Below are 25,079 nucleotides of genomic sequence, written 5' to 3'. Positions count from 1 at the left end.
TCAAAAAACATAGATGAAGAGCATGGAAATTTGAATGATACTTAAATTTTTCCACTTACTAACCTTTTTCACCTTACTTGCTTTAGAGACTAAGGCTTTCTAGTTTAAGAATCTACATAGTTACTTATTTACTACTGAACCTTAAATTTACTATATTGTATAGAGGTTAATTTTATCCCCTACGCAATTTAAGACACTGAACCAAATTTACCATGCTACATATAACCCTGGATGTTTCAAGAATTACTTGAATATTATGATTTTCTGACATACAAAATCTGCTGAAGCTATCCTAAATTTCCAAGTACATAACTTAAAAGGGTGTTTTCTCAGAGTGGCCTTGTCCATTGTCTAAAACCCAAACTCTGGTAACCTTCAGAGCCACTTTCTTATCTCTTGTATCATGTTTTGGCCTGAGTATATGGGTATTGGGTGAGTTGTGTTCATATGTTACTACAGAAACAATTGAAGTCTCATTTTGTGTGCAAACCAAGAATCAAAAGTTGGAAAACCTTCAAAAATGAACAAAGAAAATTCAAAAGCCAAATGGTCAGGTTCAGCTGTACCCATTGTTTCAAACAGTGTTTATACTGTACTTCAAAAGGTGGCCTCATGGGGAGGTAACTATTTATCATCTAAGTCAGGAAGAGCTTTGAGGTTCAAGCCAGTGTTCCTGAGCAATGCTTAGGTATCATAAGAGTTCAACTGGATTGGAGAAATTCTAAAATGTCATGTCACAGGCATTCTAACTTGTTTTAAGAGTCTGAATTCAGATGCTATCAGAAAAAAAAAAAACACCAAAGATTATAACTCTTGCACCAAGAATTCTATTTTCCAACAAATATTCACCGAGTGCCTACCATATCCCAGGCACTGTTCTAGAGATGCAGGATACATCATGAACAGAATCGACAAAGATCTTTGCCCTGTACAGGTAAAGAAAGACCATAAACAATAATCATAATAAGTAAATCACATAATATGTTAAAAGTTAAGATTAAAAAAAAAAAGTAGCGCAGGGAAAAGAAGTCAGGAGTGCTTGGGGTGAAAGGAGGGGAGGGGAATTATAATTTAAAACATGATGGAAGGGTTAGGCTTCAATGAGCCGTTTTAAAACCAACGGGGGAGTTAACCATTCGGATAACTAGAACGGTTTTCGGCACAAAGGGAAGAGCCAGTGCAATAGTGGACTGCATTATGGCAGGAATGTGCCTGGTATCGTCAAGAAAAAGCAAAAGATCAATAAGGCTAGAGCACAGAAACTTAAAAACAAAAAAAGGATTCACTGTTCACAAGTATGATTGGAAAACAAGGTTCTGAATCAGGGCAAAATCTGAATTGAATGTGAGTCAGCAAGCCCAATGTTAATAAGTATAATTAGCAGATTAATTCACAGTAAATTTGAAAGTGTCTAATTCTACTTGATCATTTTTTTAATAAATGGTATATTACTAATTGATAGTCTGTAGTCCTCTATGATACTCAGAAGCTTTTCATTTTAATCAGTTATTTTCCATATAGCCTTTTACAAATTCACTATTGTATCCCATTCCCACACCATCTAACTGAAGTTTACCACTAAACTTCATATTTTTCTTAAACTGTCTGGCCTGCCAGTCCATAATCAAAGCCAGAGATGACATTTTAAAGAATTAAATTTTAGTTTTCATTTGAGGCACTTTTATGCCTCTTTTCTATGTGAAGCCTTCCCTGATCCATCCAAGTAGAACAGATTATTCACTCTTTTGTGCTACATCACACTCATTAACACTTGTATTATGACTCAATGACACTAGTATACACCATTATTTGTTAATGTATCTTTCTTCTGCCCTCCAAGATTGAGTTTCATGTGAAAGCATTCCCTATTAATCTTTGTATCTTAAGACTCCAGCACAGGGCCTAGATGGATTGCTAAATAAGAGAATGAACGGGATAAAGAGAACACAGTATGTATGTGTGAAAAAGACTAGGAGGAAAAAAATGCAAGTGAAAAAAGAAAAAAAGAGGAAGGCAGCTGTGAATGTCAAATTTAAGGCATCTGCTCCAGAAAAAGAATAGGGAACTCATGTTATGACTCATTTCCAAAGCAGAGGAAAAGTAGGAGTTACATCTAGCCAAGAAAAATGTAGAAGGGTGATGGTAATGTTCCTTGAGGTTTCTTTCTACTGTGCTCCATAACAAACTACCCAACTTGCTAAACTGGGGATCAAGGAGTGGGAATTTTAAGTATTAAAATGAAAAAGCAGGATCCTCCCCATTTTAAAATGTTTTAATGGGAAGCAATAGAATTTTGGGGAGCTGTAAATATATTTTTAACTTACAGTAGATTCACTGTTGGTATACAGTTCTATGAAAAAATTCAAGGAGTCATGTAACCATGACCCTAAGACACATAACAGTACCACCACCCCAAAAAACTTCTTCATGTTGACACTATATAATCAACCCTCACCCACCCACCCTCTAATCCCTGATACCACTGATCCTGTTCTCTGACACTATAGTTTGGCCTTTTCTAGAAGGTCATATAATTGGAATTATACATTATCTAACCTTTAGAGTCTTGCTTCTTTCATTTATCAGACTGCATTGGAGAGTCATCCACGTTGCGTGCAGAAACAGGTTTTTTCCTTTTTATTGCTGAGTCTGTCCATTGTGTGTGCGTGTGTGTGTCCACTGGGTATGTAACAGTTAGTTTACCCATTCATCATATAAAGGACATCCGGGTTGTTTCCAGTTTTTGACAATTATTTATAAAGCTGCTATAAACAGGTCTTTGTGTAAATATAAGTTTTCATTTATCGTGAGTAGAGGAGTGAGAAACCATTTCACATTCCCACAAGCAACACATGAAAGTTCCAATTTCCCCTCATCCTCACTAGAACTTGGATTAGTCAAGTTGTATCTTCGTAAGTTTTGTTAGGATTCGTCTTTCAAGAAATCAGTACATTTCATTCAAGTTGTCAAATGTATGGTCAGAGTTGTTCACAGTATTCACTTATCCTTTGACTGCAAGGTCTCTAGAGATATGCCCTCTTTCATTCCTGATATTGGTAATCTGTGTCTTGGTCAGTCTAACTAGAGGCTTATTAGTTTTATTAATGTTTTCAAACAACCAGCCTTTCACATTATTGGTTTTATCTATTGCTTTTGTGTTTTTAATTTCATTGATTTCTGCTTTTATCTTTATTATTTCCTTCCTTCTGCTTGCTTTGGGTTTAATTTTCTTTTTTAGTTTCTTAAGGTGGAAGCTTTGATTACTGACTTTAGACCTTTCTTCTTTTCTAATATATGTTTTTAATGCTTTAAAAATCCCTGTAAGCACTGATATAACTGCATCCCACAAATTTTGATATGATGCATATGATTCATTTTTTCATTCAGTTCAAAATACTAATTTTCCTTGAGATTTCCTCTTTGATCCAGGAGTTATTTACATTTTTTAAAAATTTCCAAATACCTGGTAATTTTTCACACACCTTTCTGTTCTTAATTTCTAGTTTAATTCTGTTATAGTTAGAAAACATACTTTGTATGATTTCAGTTCTTTTAAATTTAAGGCTCGTGTCATGGCTCAGAATAAGATCTTTTTGAATGTTCCACTTGCCCTTGAAAAGAATATACATTCTGCTGTTGTTGGGTGGGGTGTTTTATAAATGTCAATTAAGTCAGTTGGTTGATAATGTTGTTCAGATCTTTTATATCCTTACTGATTTTCTGTCTACTTGATCTATGGATTATGATGAGAGGAGTAGTTGCCAAGTACAATTGTGGATTTTTCTATTTTCTAATTCTCCAGTCAGTTCTATCAGCTTTTGCTTTTTGAAGTTCTGTTGTTAGCTGCATACATACTTAAGATTTGTCACATCTTTTTTTTATTATGTAAATATCCACCTTCAATCCCATCAATTTTCCTTGTTCTGAAAGCTACTTTGATATTAATATAGTCACTCCAACTTTCAATTAGTTTCTGCATCCTTTTACTTTTAACTTACCTGTATCACTATATTTAAAAATGGGTTTCTTTATATATTCAGTCTTTTTTTATTCAGTCTTTTTTTTCCCCCCAATCTCTTTTAATTGGTATGTCTAGACCATTTATATTTACTGTAATTACTAACATGGCTGGATTTAGGTCTACCATTTTGTTGTTTGTTTTCTGCTTATCTTGTCTTGTTTTTCCTGCCTTCTTTTGGATAATTTAAATATTTTTAGCATTCCACTTTAATTTATTTCTTGCCTTTTGGGTAAATCTCTTAGTTTTTATAGTCACTGCTTTAGGGATTACAATACAATAATCTTTAACAGTCTATTTAGAGTTAATATTTTACCATCTTAAGTAAAATATATGACCACAAAGGTCCCTTTACTTTCCACTCTTTGTCTCAAATGTCACTTATATTATATATGCAAACATTGAAACCTCCCAAGTAATGTTACGATTTTCACTTTCAAGTCATATTTTAAAGATCTTAAGAAGATAAAAAAAATCTGCTATATTTACTCAGATATTCACCATTTCTGTTGCTCTTTCTTCATTAATGAAGTTCCAAGTTTCCCTCTGCTATCATCTCCCGTTAGCCTGAAGAACTTCCATTAGCATTTCTTTTAGACCAGGTCTGCTAGCAGCAATTCTTAGTTTTCCTTCATCTCAGTATTTCTCTATTTTGCCTTCATTCCTGAAGCATATTTTCACTGGATATAAAATTTTGAGTTGGCAGTTCTTTTTTTTTAGAACTTTAAAGATGTTGTTCCATTATCTTCTGTCTTCCACGGTTCCTGATGAAAAACCTGCAGTCATTTGAATTGCTGTTCCCTAAACATAATGTATTACATTTCCCTGGCTGCTTTCAAGATTTTTTCTTTATCTTTTATTTTTAGAAGTTTGATTATGATGTATCTGAGAGTGGTTAACTTTGAGTTTATCCTTTTAGGGATTTGCTGAGCTTCTTGAATCTGTAAGTATATGTCTTTCCCAGATGCAGAAACTTTTAGCTATTAACTCTTCAAATGTATTTTCTGCACCAGTCTCTTCCTCCTTTCCCACTGCAACTCACAGGACATGAATGATATACCTTTTGCCATTGTCCAACAGGTCTCTAAGGCTCTGTTCATTTTTCAATATTTTTTCCCCTCTCTTCTTCAGATTGGATAATTTCTATTGATCTATTTTCAAAATCATACACAGCTTTATTTTCTCCATTCTGCTATAAAGCCCCATTTAGTGAATGCTCTGTTTCAGATATTGTACTTTTATGTTCTAAAATTCCCACTTGGTTCTTTTTGAGGTTTTTATTTCTCTATTCAGAACTTCTGTTTTTCTATTCATTTCAAGAATGTTTACCTTACATCTTGGAGCACAGTTATAACGGGTGCTTTAACATCTTTGCCTGATAAGTATACAATTAATTGCTTTTGTGTTCTGCTCAGAGTTTTTAGCTGCAATCAGTAGGTGAATGCTATGAACTGAATTGTATCCCCCCAAAGTCAGATGTTAAAGCCCTAACATCCAATGTGACTATATTTAAAGACAGAGCCTATAAGGAGGTAATTAAGGTTAAATGAGGTCATAAGGTGAGGCCCTAAATCGATAAGATTAGTGTCCTTATAAGAAGAAATATCAGAGCGTTCTTTCTCTCTGTCATATGAGGACAAAGCAAGAAGGCGAACATCTACAAGCCAGGAAAAGACTTCTCATCAGAATCTGAATCAGCCAGCATCTTGGTCTTGGACTTATCAGTCTCCAGAACTGTGAGAAATAAATTTCTGCTGTTTAAGTCACCTAGTCTGTGGCATTTTGTTATAGCAGCCTGGGGGACTAAGACAGAGAGTTAGGGGGGCCGGCCCCGTGGCGTAGTGGTTAAGTGCACACGCTCTGCTGCTGGTGGCCAGGGTGCGGATCCCAGGCGTGCACCAATGCACTGCTTGTCAGGCCATGCTGTGGCGGCATCCCATATAAAGTGGAGGAAGATGGGCACAGATGTTAGCCCAGGGCCAGTCTTCCTCAGCAAAAAGAGGAGGATTGGCATGGAGGTTAGCTCAGGGCTGATCTTTCTCACACACACAAAAAAAGAGAGAGCTAGGATAGTAGCAGACTTACTCCATCTTGGCTAGTACCATATGTTCAGTTAGTTTTTTCAATAGTAACTTCTGAAGGCTATAATGTCATAAAATGTACAGCATACTAAAAGACATAAGATAAATAGGACCCATGCTGTCTAAAAAAGAATGCAGTAGGAAAATAAGGGAAGTTTCCTTAGGAAATTTTCCAGAGATAAGAAAAATGAAATGGAGAGTTCAGAATGCAGTAATACATAGTAGAGGAAGGAGAAAAAACACCTGTAGGGAAAGCTTATTAATAACTGGCTAGATAGAAGGAAATAAAGAGGAAGCAAAAGGAAGAATGCAGCTGAAGTGGAAAATGAAATGGCTACTCAAATAATAGTTTCAATGGATAATAACCAGAAGTAGACCTCATGCTCAAGTAGAAAAGAACCTTGTACCTAAAAGAACAAAAAAGTAATTAAAATCTAAGGCTAGAGGATGTAAATGGATGGATTTATGTAAGGAGCTGGACATAGTAAAAAGGGGGTGTGTAAACTTAAAATACATATATAATACATTATATACTGTATTACATAAATACTAATATATAATATAGTGATTATATATTATTATAGCATATATAATATAGGATATACAGATATACATATGTTGAATATTTTTTAATGAAAAAATTTTTTTAATTACATGACAATAGAGACTATCTAAAAGGAACTAATGAATACTTAAAATTAGGGCCACGCTTGTTTTATCTCAACATTACATACTTTACCCATTAAATTTAACTGTTCACCCAAATCAACAACAAAGGGTAAGGATAACTTTCAAAGAAGAAAAGAAGAGAAAGTTTTGGAACTCTCTTTAGAGATAGTAATAATTTGCCCATGGAGTGGAAAACATGGTATTTCAGGAAAATCTTCCTGCTATCCAACACAAAAGAAAACGACAGATAATTAGAAACGCTGGATAAAATATAATAAATACACTTTCAAACATAATAAACATATGAAAAAAAATCACAGAAATCCTTAAGAGGCCAAAAATGAAAAATAAACAGAAAATAAGGGAATCTATAAAAACCTTAAAACTGAATGCACCAAAATAGATTCATAATATAGAAAGCAAAAAGAGACATCTCTATAAGAATAACTTGATAAATCCATCAGAATAACAAAACAGTTTAAGATTTCTAACTTATTAATAGATCTAGCCAACAAAAATGTGAATAACATTTGAAAAACATAATCAATTAGAGAATACACATTCTTCTGAAGATGGAATATTTATTAAAACTACCTATAAGCTAGGCCATTAAGCAAATCTTAAAAATTTCAAAAAATCTGCCATACAAAACAAATTTTCTGACCATAATTTAATTAATATAGAAGTAAAAATGAAAAGATAAAAATTTCTATTTTCAGAAACATTCAAAATAAACTTTCAAATAACACATAAGCCAAAGAAGAAATAACGAAAAGCAGAAATTATTTCAAAATGAATATTAATGAAAATAACACATATCCAAACTTATAAACGTAGCCAAATCAGTACCTGAAGAGAAGATTGAAAATTAATCTGCTAAGAGTCCAACATAAACAGAATACACTCAAAGAAGATATAATAGAGGAAATAATAATGTCATTAGCATACATAAATGATCAACAAAGCCATAAGTTAGCTATTTGAAAGTAATAAAATTGAGAAATCTCTGACAATACTGTTCATGAAAAAAGAGAAAAAGAACTAATAATATTGGGGATGCAAAAGAGGACAAACCAGCTGACATCTGCGTGGAAAATAATACCAGGTATTCACTGATAGAATTTTTGTTTCACTCCTTAACAGCAGCTTGAATGAAATATGCCATACCCTTCAAAGTGGGGGGATGGCTGGCAAGTCCTGAGGGTAGGAAGCAGGATTTTTAAAAAACAGAATCTTAGCTTTAACAGTGTTATAAATACATGAATATGTGCCTTAAGTTTTAGTCTTTAGATCTCTTGAGTGAGATTAACTTCTTAAAACCATTCAGCTGAATTTATCTATTTTAAATGTCACACTGAAAAGAAAAATTGCAACTAACTAGAGATTAAATGATTAAGAGGATATAGAAGAAACTGACAACTGTAGAATAGAATATAGGAGAAATCAACACGCTAAATAGACCTATAAGCATTAAAGAAAGTAAAAGTGAATTAGTAATTAAAGCGCTTGTGTGCACGCGCATGCACATGCACACACACCACCTGACCCATAGTTTTTAGTAGCAAATTCTCCTAATAGACGATTCCAAGCTTATGCACAGTTCTTCTGAAGAATAAAAGAAGATAAAACACCTCCAATTCATTTAATGAGGCTAATATAATCTTGATTAAAAAAACCAAAACAAGTACACAACAGAAAAATTACAGACATTTTACTTATAAACAAAAAACCAAAACTCCAAAATATTAGCAAACTAAATCCTAAATCTGGCAAAGTATATTAAAGCAATACATGAAGCTTAAGTTGGATTTATCCCAAGAATATACAGATTATTTAACATTAGAAAAAATATTGATATAATTTTTCACATTAAAAAAATTAAAGGAGACTTCCGGATTCAGACAAGATACAGTAGATGCAGCTTTTTCCCTATAAATACAACTAAAAGCCCTAGACATTATATATAAAACAAACATAAGAAGATTTTGAAGGTGGAGAACAAAAGGAAGACTGGCTAGGGACCTTCGAACCCAAGAAATGACACAGCATCAAGTTCCCTTGCCTCATATATCCCAGACTGTGTGCTGGACAAACCAGCAACCTGAAACAATAGACTTGCCTTCTCCACTTGAGTTTTCTAAATAAAGTTTGATGGTCGAAACAACAACTATAACACTGTCAAATGTGGTCTAAGTATATGTAGCGGAAAGGTTTAAAACAATTATATTATAAATGGGGAGAGTAAAGGGACATGAAGAAAGGTAAAGTTTTTAAATTTCAGACCAGAAAATGATGACACTAGCATACTGTGGTAAGTTATGTATACATATGTAATACCTAGAGCAATCACTAAAAAATCTATACAAAGAGATACACTCAAAAACACTATAGATAGATAAAAATGGAATTCTAAAAAATGTTCAAGAAAAAGAGAGAAGGCACAAGTAAGTAAAATCGGAACTGAAAGAGGAGAAATTACAACAGACACCTCAGAAATACAAAAGATTATAAGAGAATACTATGAAAAGCTATATGCCAACCAATTCGACAATCTGGAAGAAATGGATAAATTCTTAGAATCATACAACCTTCTAAAACTGGATCAAGAAGAAGGAGGGAATTTGAATAGACCAATCACCAGTAAGGAGATCGAAACAGTAATCACAAACCTCCCCAAAAATAAAAGTCCAGGACCAGACGGCTTCCCTGGTGAATTCTACCAAACATTCAAAGAAGACTTAATACCTATCCTTCTCAAACTCTTCCAAAACATTGAGGAGGGGGGGAAGCTCCCTAACTCATTCTACGAAGCTGACATTACCCTGATACCAAAACCAGACAAGGACAACACAAAAAAAGAAAATTACAGGCCAATATCACTGATGAACATCAATGCGAAAATCCTCAACAAAATACTAGCAAATCGCATACAACAATACGTTAAAAAGATTATACACCATGATCAAGTGGGATTTATTCCAGGGATGCAGGGATGGTTTAACATTCGCAAATCAATCAACGTAATACACCACATTAATAAAATGAAGAACAAAAATCACATGATCATCTCAATAGATGCAGAGAAAGCATTTGACAAGATACAGCATCCATTTATGATAAAAACTCTGAATAAAATGGGTATAGAAGGAAAGTACCTCAACATAATAAAGACCATATATGAGAAACCCACAGCTAATATCATCCTCAATGGTGAAAAACTGAAAGCTATCCCTCTAAGAACAGGAACCAGACAAGGATGCCCACTCTCACCACTCCTATTTAACATAGTATTGGAAGTCCTAGCCAGGGCAATCAGGCAAGAGAAAGAAATAAAAGGGATCCAAATTGGAAAGGAAGAAGTGAAACTGTCACTATTTGCAGATGACATGATTTTATATATAGAAAACCCTAAAGAATCCACCAGAAAACTTTTAGAAGTAATAAACGAATATGGTAAAGTTGCAGGATACAAAAACAACACTCAAAAATCAGTTGCATTTCTATACACTAACAACGAAGTAGCAGAAAGAGAAATTAAGAATACCATCCCATTTACAATTGCAACAAAAAGAATAAAATACCTAGGAATAAACTTAACCAAAGAGGTGAAAGATCTGTACACCAAAAACTATAAAACATTGCTGAAAGAAATTGAAGAAGACACAAAGAAATGGAAAGATATTCCATGCTCTTGGATTGGAAGAATTAACATAGTTAAGATGTCCATACTTCCTAAAGCCATCTATAGATTCAATGCAATCCCTATCAAAGTTCCAACAACATTTTTCACAGAAATAGAACAAAGAATCCTAAAATTTATATGGAACAACAAAAGATCCCGAATAGCTAAAGGAATCCTGAGAAAAAAGAACAAAGCTGGAGGTATCACACTCCCTGATTTCAAAATATACTACAAAGCTATAGTAACCAAAACAGCATGGTACTGGCACAAAAACAGACACACGGATCAATGGAATAGAATCGAAAGCCCAGAAATAAACCCACACATCTATGGACAGCTAATCTTTGACAAAAGAGCCAAGAACATACAATGGGGAAAAGAAAGTCTCTTCAACAAATGGTGTTGGGAAAACTGGATAGCCACATGCAAAAAAATGAAAGTAGACCCTTACCTTACACCATGCACAAAAATTAACTCCAAATGGATTAAAGACTTGAATGTAAGACCTGAAACTATGAAACTTCTAGAAGAAAACATAGGCAGTACGGTCTTCGACATCGGTCTTAGCAACATCTTTTCAAACACCACATCTGACCGGGCAAGAGAAACAATAGAAAAAATAAACAAATGGGACTACATCAAACTAAAAAGCTTCTGCACAGCAAAGGAAACCATCAACAAAACGAAAAGACAACCTAACAATTGGGAGAAGATATTTGCAAACCATACATCTGATAAGGGCTTAATCTCCAAAATATATAAAGAACTCATGCATCTCAACAACAAAAAAACTAACAACCCAATTAAAAAATGGGCAAAAGACCTGAACAGACATTTCTCCAAAGAAGATAGACAGATGGCCAACAGACACATGAAAAGATGTTCAAAATCACTAACTATCAGGGAAATGCAAATCAAAACTACAATGAGATATCACCTCACGCCCGTCAGAATGGCTATAATTAACAAGACAGGAAACAACACGTGTTGGACAGGATGTGGAGAGAAGGGAACTCTCATACACTGCTGGTGGGAGTGCAAACTGGTCCAGCCACTATGGAAAACAGTATGGAGATTCCTCAAAAAATCAAGGATAGAACTACCATATGATCCAGCTATTCCACTCTTGGGTATTTATCCAAAGAACTTGAAAACACCAATTTGCAAAGGTACATGCACCCCTGTGCTCATTGCAGCGTTATTCACAATAGCCAAGACTTGGAAGCAACCTAAGTGCCCATCAAGGGACGAATGGATAAAGAAGATGTGGTATATATACACAATGGAATACTACTCAGCCATAAGAAACGATGAAATCCAGCCATTTGTGACAACATGGATAGACATTGAGGGTATAATGCAAAGTGAAATAAGTCAGAGGGAGAAGGTCAAATACCGTATGATTTCCTTCATTAAGTAGTAGATAATAACAACAATAAACAAACACATAGAGTCAGAGATTGGATTGGTGGTTACCAGAGGGGAAGGGGGGAGGGAAGAGGGTGAAAGGGATAATTCGGTACATGTGTGTGGTGATGGGTTGTAATTAGTATTTTGGTGGTGAACATGATGTCATCTATGCAGAAATAGAAGTACAATGATGTACACCTGAAATTTTTACAATGTTATAAACCAATGTTACTGCAATAAACAAAAAATTAAAAAAAAAAAAAAGAAACCCACCAGAAGACAGGAAAAAGAAAACAGAGAAACCAAAAACAGAGGGACCAGGCGTCAGCCCAGTGGCATAGTGGTTAAGTTCACGTGCTCTGCTTTGTAGCCTAGAGCTTGCCGGTTTGTATCCTAGGCACAGACCTACACACTGCTCATGAAGCCATGCTGAGGCAGTGTCTCACACAGAAGAACTAGAAAGGACATACAACTATGATGTACAACTATCTACTGGGGCTTTGGGGAGAAAGAAGGAAAAAAGGAGGAAGATTGGCAACAGATGTTAGCTCAGTGCCAATCTTCCTCACCAAAAATAAATAAATAAATAAATAAATAAATAAATAAATAAACAAACAAGAGAGGGAACAAACAGAAAACTAAAGATAATAGAAAGCCTATTGTATTTACCTATATTTTTGTTTACCATGTTCTTCTTTCTAAAAACTTCTTCTTTTATCATCTCTTTTCTGCTTAAAGAAGGTTCTTTAGCTATCATTTTAGGGTAAGTCAGCTGGTAACAAACTCCCTTAGTTTTCCTTCATATGAGAATGTCTAGATTTTCCCTTCATCTGTGAAGGATAATTCTGCTGGATATAGGATTCTATGTTGCCATTTTTCTTTCAGCAGTTGAAATAGGTGCTTTCACAGTTTCTGGTGAGAAATCTGCTATCGTTCAAATTGTTTTTCCCTTATAGCCAGGGTATTGTTTTTCTCTGGCTACTTTCAACATTTTTTCTTTGTCTTTATTTCTCAGAAGTTTAGTTATGATGTGTCTTAGCATGGATTTTCTTGGATTTACTCTGTGATTCACTCAGCTTCTTGAATGTATATGTCTCTTGCCAAATTCAGGAAATTTAGAGCCATTAATTCTTTGAGTACATTTTCAGTCTCTTTCTCTCTTTCCTCTCTGTCAAGGACTCTGATGACAGGAATGGTAGATCTTTTGTTATAGTCCCTACAAGTCCCCGAGGCTCTGTTCATTTCTTTTTTAGTCTATTTTTAGACTATTTTTAGTCTCTGTTATTTAGATTAAGAAATTTCTATTGTTCTGTCTTCAAGTTCAATGATTCTTTCCTCTGTCCTCTCCATTTTCCTGTTGAGCCCACCTACTGAGCATTTTATTTTGGTTTTGTATTTTTCAGTATCAAAATTTCCATTTGCTTCTTTATATCTTCTATTTCTTTGCTGAGGTCTTCTGATTTTTCATTTGCTTCAAGCATGTCTGTAATTGCTCACTGAAGCATTTAATCATGACTGATTATATTTGTCAGTAATTCTAACACCTCTGTCATCTCAGTGTTGACATCTATTGATGGTCTTTTGTCATGCAATTTGAGATCTTCCTGGTTCTTGGTCTGACAAGTGATCTTCGAATGAAACCTGGACATGTTCATATTATGTTATGAGACTCTGAATCGTATTTTTTTTTTTGTGAGGAAGACCAGCCCTGAGCTAACATCCATGCTAATCCTCCTCTTTTTGCTGAGGAAGACCGGCTCTGAGCTAACATCTATTGCCAATCCTCCTCCTTTTTTTTTCCCCCAAAGCCCCAGTAGATAGTTGTATGTCATAGCTGCATATCCTTCTAGTTGCCGTATGTGGGATGCGGCCTCGGCATTGCCGGAGAAGCGGTGCGTTGGTGCGCGCCCGGGATCCAAACCCGGGCCGCCAGTAGTGGAGCGTGCACACTTAACCTCTAAGCCATGGGGCCGGCCCTCTGAATCGTATTTAAACCTTCTGTTTTAACTGGCTTTTTGTGATATTGCTCTGGCAAGGGAAGGTGGGGGGGTGGGTACTGCTTCATTACTGCCAAGTAGAGGGAGAAGTCCAAGTTTCCCAGTTGGCCTCTACTGACACTTGAGCGGGGAGTCCTCATTACTGCTGGGTGGAGGTGGGAGTTCAGGCTTCCCAAATGGTCTCCACTGACAATGCACTAGAGGTAGCCTCGTTACCATTGGGTGATGGTGAAAGCTATAACTCTCCAAAAGGCCTTTTCTGATACAACCTCCAAGCGCGACAGGAAAGCAACACTTCATTACTGCTGGGTAGGGATGGAAGTCCAGGCTCTCCGTTGACACATTGTTGGGGTCGGTGGGGAGAAAAGGTTCACAACCAGCTAGGAGGAAAGAAGTCCCAGCTCTCTGCTTGGCCTTCTCTGATACACTCTGATGGTTGTATTGGGACACTCTGTTACCTCATGAGGGTGGAATTCTAGGTTCCCCACTCAGCTTTTTCTGGCCTGAGTCGGGGTAGTGCCACAGTTTTCCTGTGGTATTTGGCTGAAGTACAGCAGATACTGTCTAGAAGTTTTCCATGATGCTAGGCTATTCTATTCCTGGACCTTTAGCTAGAGAGAGCAGGCCATTGTTGGGACTTTTTTTTTTTGTGCCCGTTGATGCTTGCAGGTTACTGGCTTATCTAATACCCAGATTTGGATATATGAGGCAACCAGAAAATCCAAGGAACCTATCATGTCATTCCTAAGGTCCTGAAATCCCTAGACAGTCTTCCTTTCTCTACCTTTCAGAGTCTTTTTGTGTTTGTTTTATATATAATATCCAGAGTTTTTGGTTCTACTTAGTGGGAGAAACAGTGAAAAGTATGTTCACTTCATCTTCCTGGAAGTAGAAGTCCTCCCTAAATTTCATTTTTACAGCCAGTTCATCCATCTCTAAAGTGGATAATGAAGTTTGATATCCCTATCAAACTTGAGCTCAGGCAACTCATTTAGAGAACCTAAATGAGAAGCAATAGTTCAATTTAAAAAAGCCTTGGGATTTTACTTGGTCATAATTTCAGTGTAAACCGAAAGTATGAAGTGGGAATCAAAATGTCAATGTAATCTTAAATTCTGACTAATACAGAGGTTAGCCTATCTGAAGCACTTTACTCAGCTCTGAGTACCAGATTTTAGGAGGAATACTAACAAACCAGTGATAAACTAAAAGAATAAGATTATAGTGCTTCCAGATGATAGAAGAACCTAGGGATAACTTACCTGGAAGAAAGAAAAAGGGGAACTGAGGAGAAAGGGTTATATAATAGCAATCTTTTTATATTTATTAGGCTCACAATTGAAAAAAGTGGCAGAAAATAGTCCAAAGCACAGTCAGATAGGTTGGCTTTCCCTACACAAGAATTTTCTAACAATCTGAACTGCCCAAAAATATGATGGACTGCTTTACTATCCTACGTTCCAGATATCAGAACTATTAAAACAAAGACTGTATGTACGGCAATTAGAAATATCATTGAGTGGATTACTTCAGTAGGAGAGAGACTAGAGTAGTGATTTTTTTTTTTTTTTTTGCTGAGGAAGACTGGCCCTGAGCTAACATCCGTGCCGATCTTCCTCCACTTTTTTTTATATGGAATGCCGCCATAGCATGGCCTGACAAGTGGTGCGTCAGTGTGCATCCGGGATCCGAACCCAGGCCACCAGCAGCAGAGTGAGCGCACTTAACCGCTACGCCACGGGACGGCCCTTAGAGTACTGATTTTTTTTTCTTTTTTGTGAGGAGATCGCCCTGTGCTAACATCTGCCAATCCTCCTCTTTTTTTGCTGAGGAAGACTGGCCCTGGGCTAACATCCATGCCCATCTTCCTCCACTTTATATGGGACGCCGCCACAGCATGGCTTGCCAAGCAGTGCGTCGGCGAGCGCCCGGGATCCGAACCGGCAAAGCCCCGGCTGCCGCAGCGGAGCGCGTGCACTTAACCCCTTGCGCCACCGGGTCGGCCCCCTAGAGTAGTGATTTTTAATCCATGATCCACAGCACTACCTCAACTGGTGCTGCGGTGTTGCACGGAGAGGTGGGATTGCTGCTGAGCAGGGAAAAATGCCTGATTTCCCCACCCTGCTTCAACAAAACCTTCCACTTACATATCTAGCATCTGAAGTGGCTTTTACTAGGGGAGGTGGGAGTGGGGTGGAGAGAAGAATTATGCTTTAAAATTAAAGTTCAAAAATTACTGAACTGAAGACCTGAACCAGGGTCTCTTTGAATTCTGTCTTCTGTGATTAATTCCTAGTTCTCAGCCATATTCCAGAAAAGTAAGATCATCATCTTACTGGGGGATTACTGTAAACAAGATTAACGTATGTGATTTTAAAGCTTCCTTTTCCCCAATAATGGAGCTTTTAGAAATGAATTAAGTAGATAACTGTTTCAGCTCTCCACTTTACCTGTGTCAGCACAGCCTATATTGTGCCTGGGGGTAGATTTTATCTTTCTCCAGAAAAATTTAATATGTAAACTAAATGCCCTTTCATTTCAAAAATAAAAAATAGCTGGAGAAAAGTGTCTTACAAACTGATGAAGTTATACATTTTAAATTTGTACTGCTATAAAGAAAAACATTGGAAAAATTAGTTGTTATATAACTAAATTTTAAGTAAACACTGTACTATCAGAAAATTACATAACTTCTCCAAAATTAAATGCAATTTGTTATATACTAGAATACTAAAAAACAGGAAATAATATAGAGAAGTCTCCAGACACTTGAGTCTTTAAAATACCTGATCTCGAAAGTTATAGATCATTTCATGATTCAAACCTACACTAATAACTGTGACCACAATAGTCAATCTACAGGAACTTTGTTTGAAAGCATGTTTTGAATTATTAATCTTACGTAGCTTAAAAAATTAACACAAATTTCACTGTATCATCTTTATTACTGTCATAGTCATACTAATGGAATTCTTATCAACAAATTAACTAGAGATTCTATTTTCAATGTAGTAGTACATTGGCTTCTCAGAAATAACATTCATTGCTAAGAAGTCATTCTAAAGGTGTATGATTTATATTTTGCTGAGGCATGACTCAGAAGATAGCAGACAGATGTGCAGTAGGGGTCCACTTATGTGGTAATGAGTCTACCTAATCACTGAGCATGGATATCAGAACACGGCCTGTTTTCTATTGATAGTTTTTTATGTATTCTGTGAGTGAATCATATGCTAAATGGTAGGCCGAATCAAGGGAACTGAGGTCTCATAAAACACTTGTAAACATTAAGATACATCAAGCTCTAGTGTATTCTATGTGTTTTTCAGTCAGGTATTATTTATAAATTTATACATAAAATTTAACAATATGATCACCACACAATATAGTAACCACAACAATATCTCAAAATACTCTCATATCCTTTGCTTTTATAAAAACTTATTTTCTTATAAAAGGTAACATATTAATGGTGGAAAATTCAGGCAGAACAGCAAAAATTTTAAAAAATAACCCTTTTTAAATGCAAAATAACCAGCTTCTAACAAAAAAGCATCAGTGATTTTTATGGACCCCATTTTAAATTGCAAACAGCTGACTGTATTCAGATTTTGTTCCCCATGAAATTAAATTCAATCCTTTGTTATAAGCCCATAGGACTGCTCAACTGATTTAAACATTTACAATAAAACTAGATGCATCAAAAAGCACAGACTAGAATTAACCTTCAGATAAAATTTGAGATTCTCATAAATTATATTACTAAAGCAGATGACTGATTCGAAACTATATCATTAAAATTGTAAAGATGATAAAAACTTAAGAGAAAACATGTAATGATCAAGTTTCCTTTAGGAAGACTAGATAACGAAATTAATGAGATAAAGTTATTATTTATTATTACTAAAATTTACGCTACACAATATTTCTTGAAGTTATCAGCTATATTTTACAGATACCTATTTTTAATTAAAAAATATTTTATAATCCTGAGAGAACATAGCTCCCGTTTATCTTTTTAAATTTTAAGCGATTTGTGTTTCTGCTGTAAGTATACTTACTGATTTTAAGAAAACCAAAGTCAAGCATCTCCTTGACACATCTCGTTTTTAACCTACTTGATGATAAAAAATTTTCAAACATTCTGCAGTTTAATGAAGCAAGAGATTAAGCAAACAAACTTAATGCCAGGATGCTTGTTTATAAATGGATTAAAATACCATCTAGTAACCTTTGCAGATGGGTTACCTTTTATTTTAAGCTCTTATTTTAATTACTTATAGAAAGCGACTCACTCCTTGTATGTGGCAATCAATATACTCAACATTTTAATGTATTCCACAAATGGGTATAAATCTGAGAATAAAGACTATTTTCCAGGGACACAGGCCAAAAGATTAGGTGTTCTACAATCAGTTTTATGTTTCTCAAGTTCTATGGTTCTATGGTTTCTAAAATTTTAAGCTTATTAAAAAGAGAGCTGTTGCGAGAATAAATAATACATTAGCACTGTTACCTTTTAGCCGGTGACTTAGAATCTGTTCCAAAATAGCTGCAAAATTGTTAAATTCAGGAGAAGAATCATCAATTGTCTCAAAGCAGGACCGATCAATCAGGGTCTTTACAGAAAACCTATGAAAAAAAGGATTATTATTATTGCTTTTAAGCCAAATTGATTCATCCACCTAAGCAGGCAAACTGAAAGGAAACCAATTTGGGGAAGTATTAATTATATAAATACTTCATAAGATTATATATTCTGAAAACTCCATTTATTCAAATTCACTCTGTGAATAGAACATTTTACAGAAATATTAGGCTTTTCACTTATATATTTACTATCTATTGATTACACTAAGACTTAGGAATAGCTCCCTGTCCTCACAGCCATTAAAATCGGAATCAAAAAATGACTTAAATTATTAACTCCAAAATACTCAAAAGCTATACTACTACCTTTAAGAAATTTGAGCATCAGACCCAAATGTTTTTAAGAGTTCTGCAACACAAAACTGAACAAAATAGGATGTGAGTCTTCATGAAATGCAGATCCAAAGTTTTTATGAGCTATAAACAGGAAAACACAAATCTGTAAAGTGTGCTATATTTTTCCTTCTCATCAGAATGTCCTTTGTCTCTATTTTTTTGTGTGTGAGGAAGATCAGCCCTGAGCTAACATCTGATGCCAATCCTCCTCTTTTTTCTGAGCAAGACTGGCCCTGAGCTAACATCCGTGCTCATCTTCCTCTACTTTATATGGGACGCCGCCACAGCATGGCTTGCCAAGTAGTGTGTCGGTGTGCGCCCGGGATCCAAACCGGCGCAGCCTGGGCCGCCGCAGCAAAGCGCACACACTTAACCGCTTGTGCCACCAGGCTGGCCCCTTTGTCTCTATTTTTTTACTGCCAAAAATCAATGCATTTTCCAAGACTCAGCTCAAATGCCATCTCTTCAATGAAGAATTATCTTCCTACACATTTCTAGCACACATTAGCATTTTGCGTGTATCTCCCTTAAGAGACAATTAATTTATCTTACTGCTGTTATTTGTGTTGTCTATTTCTATCTTATTAGAATATAAATTCCTTCAGGGCAGAAACATATCTTCTCTATGTTTATATCTTCCTCAGCACGTAGGACAATCCCTCGAATACTGTACTCAGTAAGTACTTGCTGATTTATTTGTAGCCCTATTTTCAAAGAATGGCAAAGAAATACTTAAATTTCAATATCGTGGAAAGAAAACAAGGGGTTTGATTTTTAACACGTATACATTTGTGTAACTACCATCAAAATCAGGATTCAGAACAGTTCTGTCACCCTAAGCAATCCCCTCATGCTATCCCTTTATAGTCATACCCTATACAGGGGGACAGATGAGGGCCTAAGTAAAGAGTCAGTGGGGAATGAAGAGAAGAGGATAATTATGAGAGGTATTAAACAATTAGAAACATAAACTATGAAGGAGATACTGGAGTACAAACTGCTGCTTAGGCTTTAGGCTGGCTGGTTATACTATTCAACCAGGACAGAAAATCCAGGAGACGAGTGTAAAGGGAAATATGAAGAGATTTGTTTCCATGGCTTATATGTATCAATACTTACTATATCAGAAACTAAAGGGAGGAATTTTTTAAACAAAGGCAGTGTTCACTTTGCACAGTACAGTAGGACCACAAATAATGACTGTGCAAGCTGAAACCATGCAAAGTGATCTTAATAATCAATGGAAAGAATTACAATTGTTCTGTGATTCTTACAAATTTTGTCAAAACATTAAACATCACTGCTAGTTATAATGTATAAAAAAATAGAACTTTTATTTAGTATGCTGTAATTTAAAACATTAGAAATCTTGAGAATTAAAGTGTCTTCTTTATAAAAAACTTAGCAAGAGTAGTTTGAACAGTGCTTGTTTTCTTCTCACTGTATAACTCATTGTATGGAATGAACATATTTCCTATACCTTGGCAAACTGTCGTACTCCTTCCTAAGTTTGGATCAGTTCCCAACATTTTATCCTTTGCACTTTCAAAGTTGTGAAAACCTCTGAGAGGCCCTAAAATGTGAACTGGTTTGCCACTGTCACTTCCTCTGGGACATCTTCAACCTTTTTGTCACGACCACTTTGCTCATTTACATCAATACGTTCGCCTTGACTAAGTTCCTTTGGCTGCATATCTAAATTCTCTTGAACAGCAGCAGTGTCAACATTCCCATGATTAACTATTTCTTCTATAACTCCATTTATGTTCCAAATGTTCCATTTATGTTCAAATTTCACTTCCAACATTATCACTTTCCATTTCTTTATCATACTTTTATCTTTGTCGGCCAACTCACTCTTTCAATTGTCCATTTCATAAAACAACATGTGTGATTATCACTAGGAGACAAGGAGGTTACACAACTACAGGCTTTGATTTCTGTGCATGAACTAATGACAGATAAACAGTGACCAATCCTAGACAGACTTTGAAGGAAGTGATGTGACTGGTCACTGATCATGATGTGCATGTGTTATTTACACAGTGATATGTGGACTAAAGAACTAGCAGCAAAATTTTATTTCATGCAATTACTCACAGTTAATACACAGAGGTAGTCAAATTGGAACTCGTTGTTGTGGGACTGGAATTATTTTACTAAATTGTAGTAACTGAAATTAATGCATATTGGAACTGTGCAAAGTGAGGACTGCCTCATGTATTTATTAGTTAATTACAAACAAAATAAACCCATTACACATTAGCATAAACAATATATTTTTATGAAAAATATATCTTGCAAAATAAAAATATTGGCAAGAATATTTAAGATGCATTGTTTTACATCTTTGCAAATATCTGTAATGTTGTGTTTAATAGAAGATAACTAAATTCTCATATCTACTTCTACATTAAATCTATTCTAAGACTACACACCACGTAGCCTCTAGAAAACTCCACTGCACACTTGTTAAAGAATGAGTAGGGGATGGCCCGGTGGTGCAGTGGTTAAGTTCACATGCTCTGCTTCGGTTTGGTGTTTGCAGGTTGGGATCCCGGGCACGGACATACACACCACTCTTCAAGCCATGCTGTGGCAGTGTCCCACATACAAAATAGAGAAAGACTGCCACAGATGTTAGCTCAGGGACAATCTTCCTCAAGCAAAAAGAGGAAAAGTGGCAACAGATGTCAGCTCAGGGCCAATCTTCTTCACCAAAAAAAGAAAAAAGAAAGAATGAGAACAAAAAAGGTAAATAATGTCTTATAATTGTCAGGAAAATAATTTTGACCCTTCAGACCTCTGAAATGGTCTGAATCCAACAGTATACTTTGAGAACCACTCCCCCAAGGCACTCTTTGTATGTAGTGAAATAACTTTCTCCTATGCAACTAGAATGGTAGTAATTATATATCCTTGAGAGATTTAAGAAAATAGTTACTCAAATAATTTTCAGTCTTCTTTGGGTCAGATGAAAAACCCTGACCGAGAAAGGCTGAGATAGATTAATATTCAACTACATAGCACTACCTACAACAGCAACTGGAACCTAATGGAGGAAGGCAATATGTAAAAGAAAGAAAAAAAAGAACATCTAGGAAGTAACACTGATGAATTTGGTCTCTTGTACCTAAAAGAAAGTCAAGTTAGATAAATGATAGAGGTAATGCATGAGTAAATGAATAGAAACAACAAGAAAGTAAACAGAAACCAGATTAAAGGGGGACTTGAAAACTCATTTTTGTTTCATATGTGTATTTCATTGACAATACAGCAAAAAAAATGCTGCCAATCCTCAGCAAACTTTTAATAAGAATAAATCAGTATAATGTTCTTATTCAGTGAGAGAATAAAATGGGAAGTGTTCTTAAAACAAACAAAAACCACAGAGTCTTCACCTCCACCTTTGACCTACAGAGGAAACTTCTGATTCTTTGAATGTTTCTCTCTAATCTTTATTAGGTAGAATGGAATAGGAAAGCTAACTCTGCAATCACGTTCAAGGTACAAGTAACCTACTGCCTTAAAAAATTATATCATCTAAGATAGTAATGCACATTGGTGAAACGAACTGAAAATTATACTTAAAGATAAAAGTAATAAAGTGCTTATTTCATCAAAAAGAGCTAGGTTAGAACGCAATTTCTACCTGTACCAGTCTGATGAGATTTTACTAGTCACTGCTGTCCTCCAGGAATAATACAAAATTACTTAACAAATGATGTACTTTGTAAACTGTAACAGAAAAAAAAAGGCCATGGATAGTAACACATATATTTCTGTAGCATCGAGGGGCATATACAGATCAATCAGTGGTCAACAAAACACGAGTCTTTTTATCCTGTTATCTATTACATTCCTATAGAAGACACTACCTGAATGACAAAAACCTTAGATGGTGAATCTCAGAGCACTAAATTACCTTAAACTCAACATCTGACTAAAAACTAAAACAAAAGCAGAGTCCAAATATCCCAAAGCATATCATTAGACACAATTTCTGTTATTTCCAAACATGAAGATATTTTAAGGGTGACAAAGCATTTTAAATAATTTCTGTTATATCAAGGTTAATAATGAAGAAGAAGAATGTTTCCCAGCTTTGCTTCACCATTTATATCCTGCTCTCCTCCTGTCAACACAAACCAAAATTTCAGAAGGCAAATTACTTCCTTGGAGTCCATGTTTTACTCCAGCTAGCTAAGTCTTCCCACTCAACACTTAATTCTCTAGAATCATGTAGCTAGCTCCACTGTGTCAGAATGAGAATCTTTTCCTCCATAACACAGAAACTAGCTAAGATGTGCTATAAAAACCAAACCTGTAAAAAGATTTCAATACATCTAAAAATATCACACAGATGCCGAGCTATTTCCTGATAATGATGACACTAATATTAGTCATCTATTTCCTAAAAAAGACTGATTTTAGAATAATTAAATGACAATTTGATGAATGTCTAAATATACCAATTCAAGTCTAAATAACAGCTTTTACGTAAGAATTAAAAAATCAAAAATTTACCTAAAAGGGTCTGATAATTAAGTGCAGTTTTTGAAATGTCTCTGACTTAAAAGATTCTCTTTCCCATCTTCATTATCCCAAGGGAATTTTTGTTAGCTTTGAAATAAGAAAGAATGATTATGACTAAAACCTTCAAACCTAAGAAAGCATGAACTACTGTTTTCCCTTTGGCAACATACCAAGAAAAATGAGAGAGTTACCAAAACTATGTTTAAAAAATCCTCTTTATACCCATATATTAAATTAATTCTTTCCATAGTTCAAAGATTTGTAACTACAAATAATTAGAAAGCGAAAAATACAACAAAATCAAAAATAAAGTTATCCTTTTGTTAACTTTCCTCACCACCGGAAAGAAATTATTCAAACTCTGGAAATTCACCTTTAACATTTAAGGCCCTGCATTAGTAATATACACATATATATTCCCATACATACAGAGTAATTAAGTAGGAAAGAAATGTATTTGCATCTCTTTACAACAAGCTCATATAATTTTAACCATTTATCAAATAGGCTTCAGAAAAAATAAATTTCACACAAAACAGATTTTCTTATCTATAATGTTATATCCCTTTACGTGGAATTACATCTGACAACTAAAGTACATAAAAGCATCTAGAATCATCACATTTCAAAACTAAAAGGGATTCAGAAAAAGTTACAATCATTCATAAGAAGACTGATATTTTTAAATGGAATACAAATATCCAAATTCTGAGATAGAGTGTTTCCTACTATTTCACACCAAATTTACAGGATTCCTTATATTATTATTGCTAGTAGTCTTTACCAAAGGGGTGAGGTATCTATCCTCTGCCATTAATATAATTTTGTTGGTGGTGTCAGTCGACTTGACTATAAATTTGTCAAGTCAATTCCGATTTCTAGAGACCCCAGGAACAACAGAGTAGAATCCAGCCCAGTCTTTTTGCTCCCTTCTCTCACCTTCAGGCACTATATTAGACAATGTTCTGCTGCTATTCATAGGGTCTTCATGGCCAATTTTTCCAGAAGCGTGTGGCCAGGTCTTCCTAGTCTGTTTTAGTTTGGAAGCTCTGCTGAAACCTGTCTATTTGAAACACAGGTGGCATAGCTTTCAGCATCACAGCAACATGCAGTCACCATTGTATGACAACCAATAGTCAGGTGGTGTGGTTCCCTGACCAGGAAACGAACCTGGCCCCTGGTGTTGAGACTGCTGAATCTTACCCAGGAGACCACCCGGAATGACTATTGATATAATACCCATCATCAATAATCAACAAGGAGATGGCTGCCAACAGATGGATACAACCTACCCCAAATATAATGTAAAACTGTGACTATAGATGATAATGAGCACCGTATCCAGATATCTGTTCACTGGAAGCTTATTTCTTTTCTTACATTTTACACAAGAAACTGAAAAATTCTTTTAGAATCAGCAATTTGCCTTCTTTTTTCAAGTATTATGCAAGTTAAGAATTCCCAACCATCATGTGTATTTCCCCTTTATTTTTCCATAATTTTAATCTATTTTATAATAAGAAAAAATACTTTTCCCCTATCCTTTTAGCAGGAATCTGTAGACTACTGTCCACAGGCCAAATCTAACCAGTTGCCTGTTTCTGTAAATAAACTTTTATTGGAAAACAGGAAAAAAAAAGTTCCAATCATCTTCTCTGGGATTTGTACCCTGAAACTCACAAGTCTCTCTGTTATCATAG

The 25,079-nt window shown here is 35.3% G+C and overlaps 1 protein-coding gene across 6 annotated transcripts in view; it reads right to left on the bottom strand.

Annotated features, from left to right (window-relative positions):
• The window catches only part of RUNDC3B (RUN domain containing 3B), a 171,555-nt gene that overhangs the window by 122,420 nt on the left and 24,056 nt on the right, over nucleotides 1-25,079 (bottom strand). For all 6 annotated transcript variants that reach the window (XM_004431307.3, XM_014788146.2, XM_004431308.3 and 3 more), the window contains exon 2: nucleotides 18,374-18,489. In XM_004431307.3, the coding sequence (XP_004431364.1) occupies nucleotides 18,374-18,489 (116 nt within the window). The remainder of the gene's footprint in view (nucleotides 1-18,373; nucleotides 18,490-25,079) is intronic.

The sequence above is a fragment of the Ceratotherium simum genome, chromosome 1, assembly GCF_057802395.1.
Source record: "Ceratotherium simum simum isolate JZ-2026a chromosome 1, ASM5780239v1, whole genome shotgun sequence".
NCBI classification, from domain to species: domain Eukaryota; kingdom Metazoa; phylum Chordata; class Mammalia; order Perissodactyla; family Rhinocerotidae; genus Ceratotherium; species Ceratotherium simum.
The sequence above is the reverse complement of the archived record's forward strand: the minus strand, read 5'-3'. Positions and strand labels throughout refer to the sequence as shown.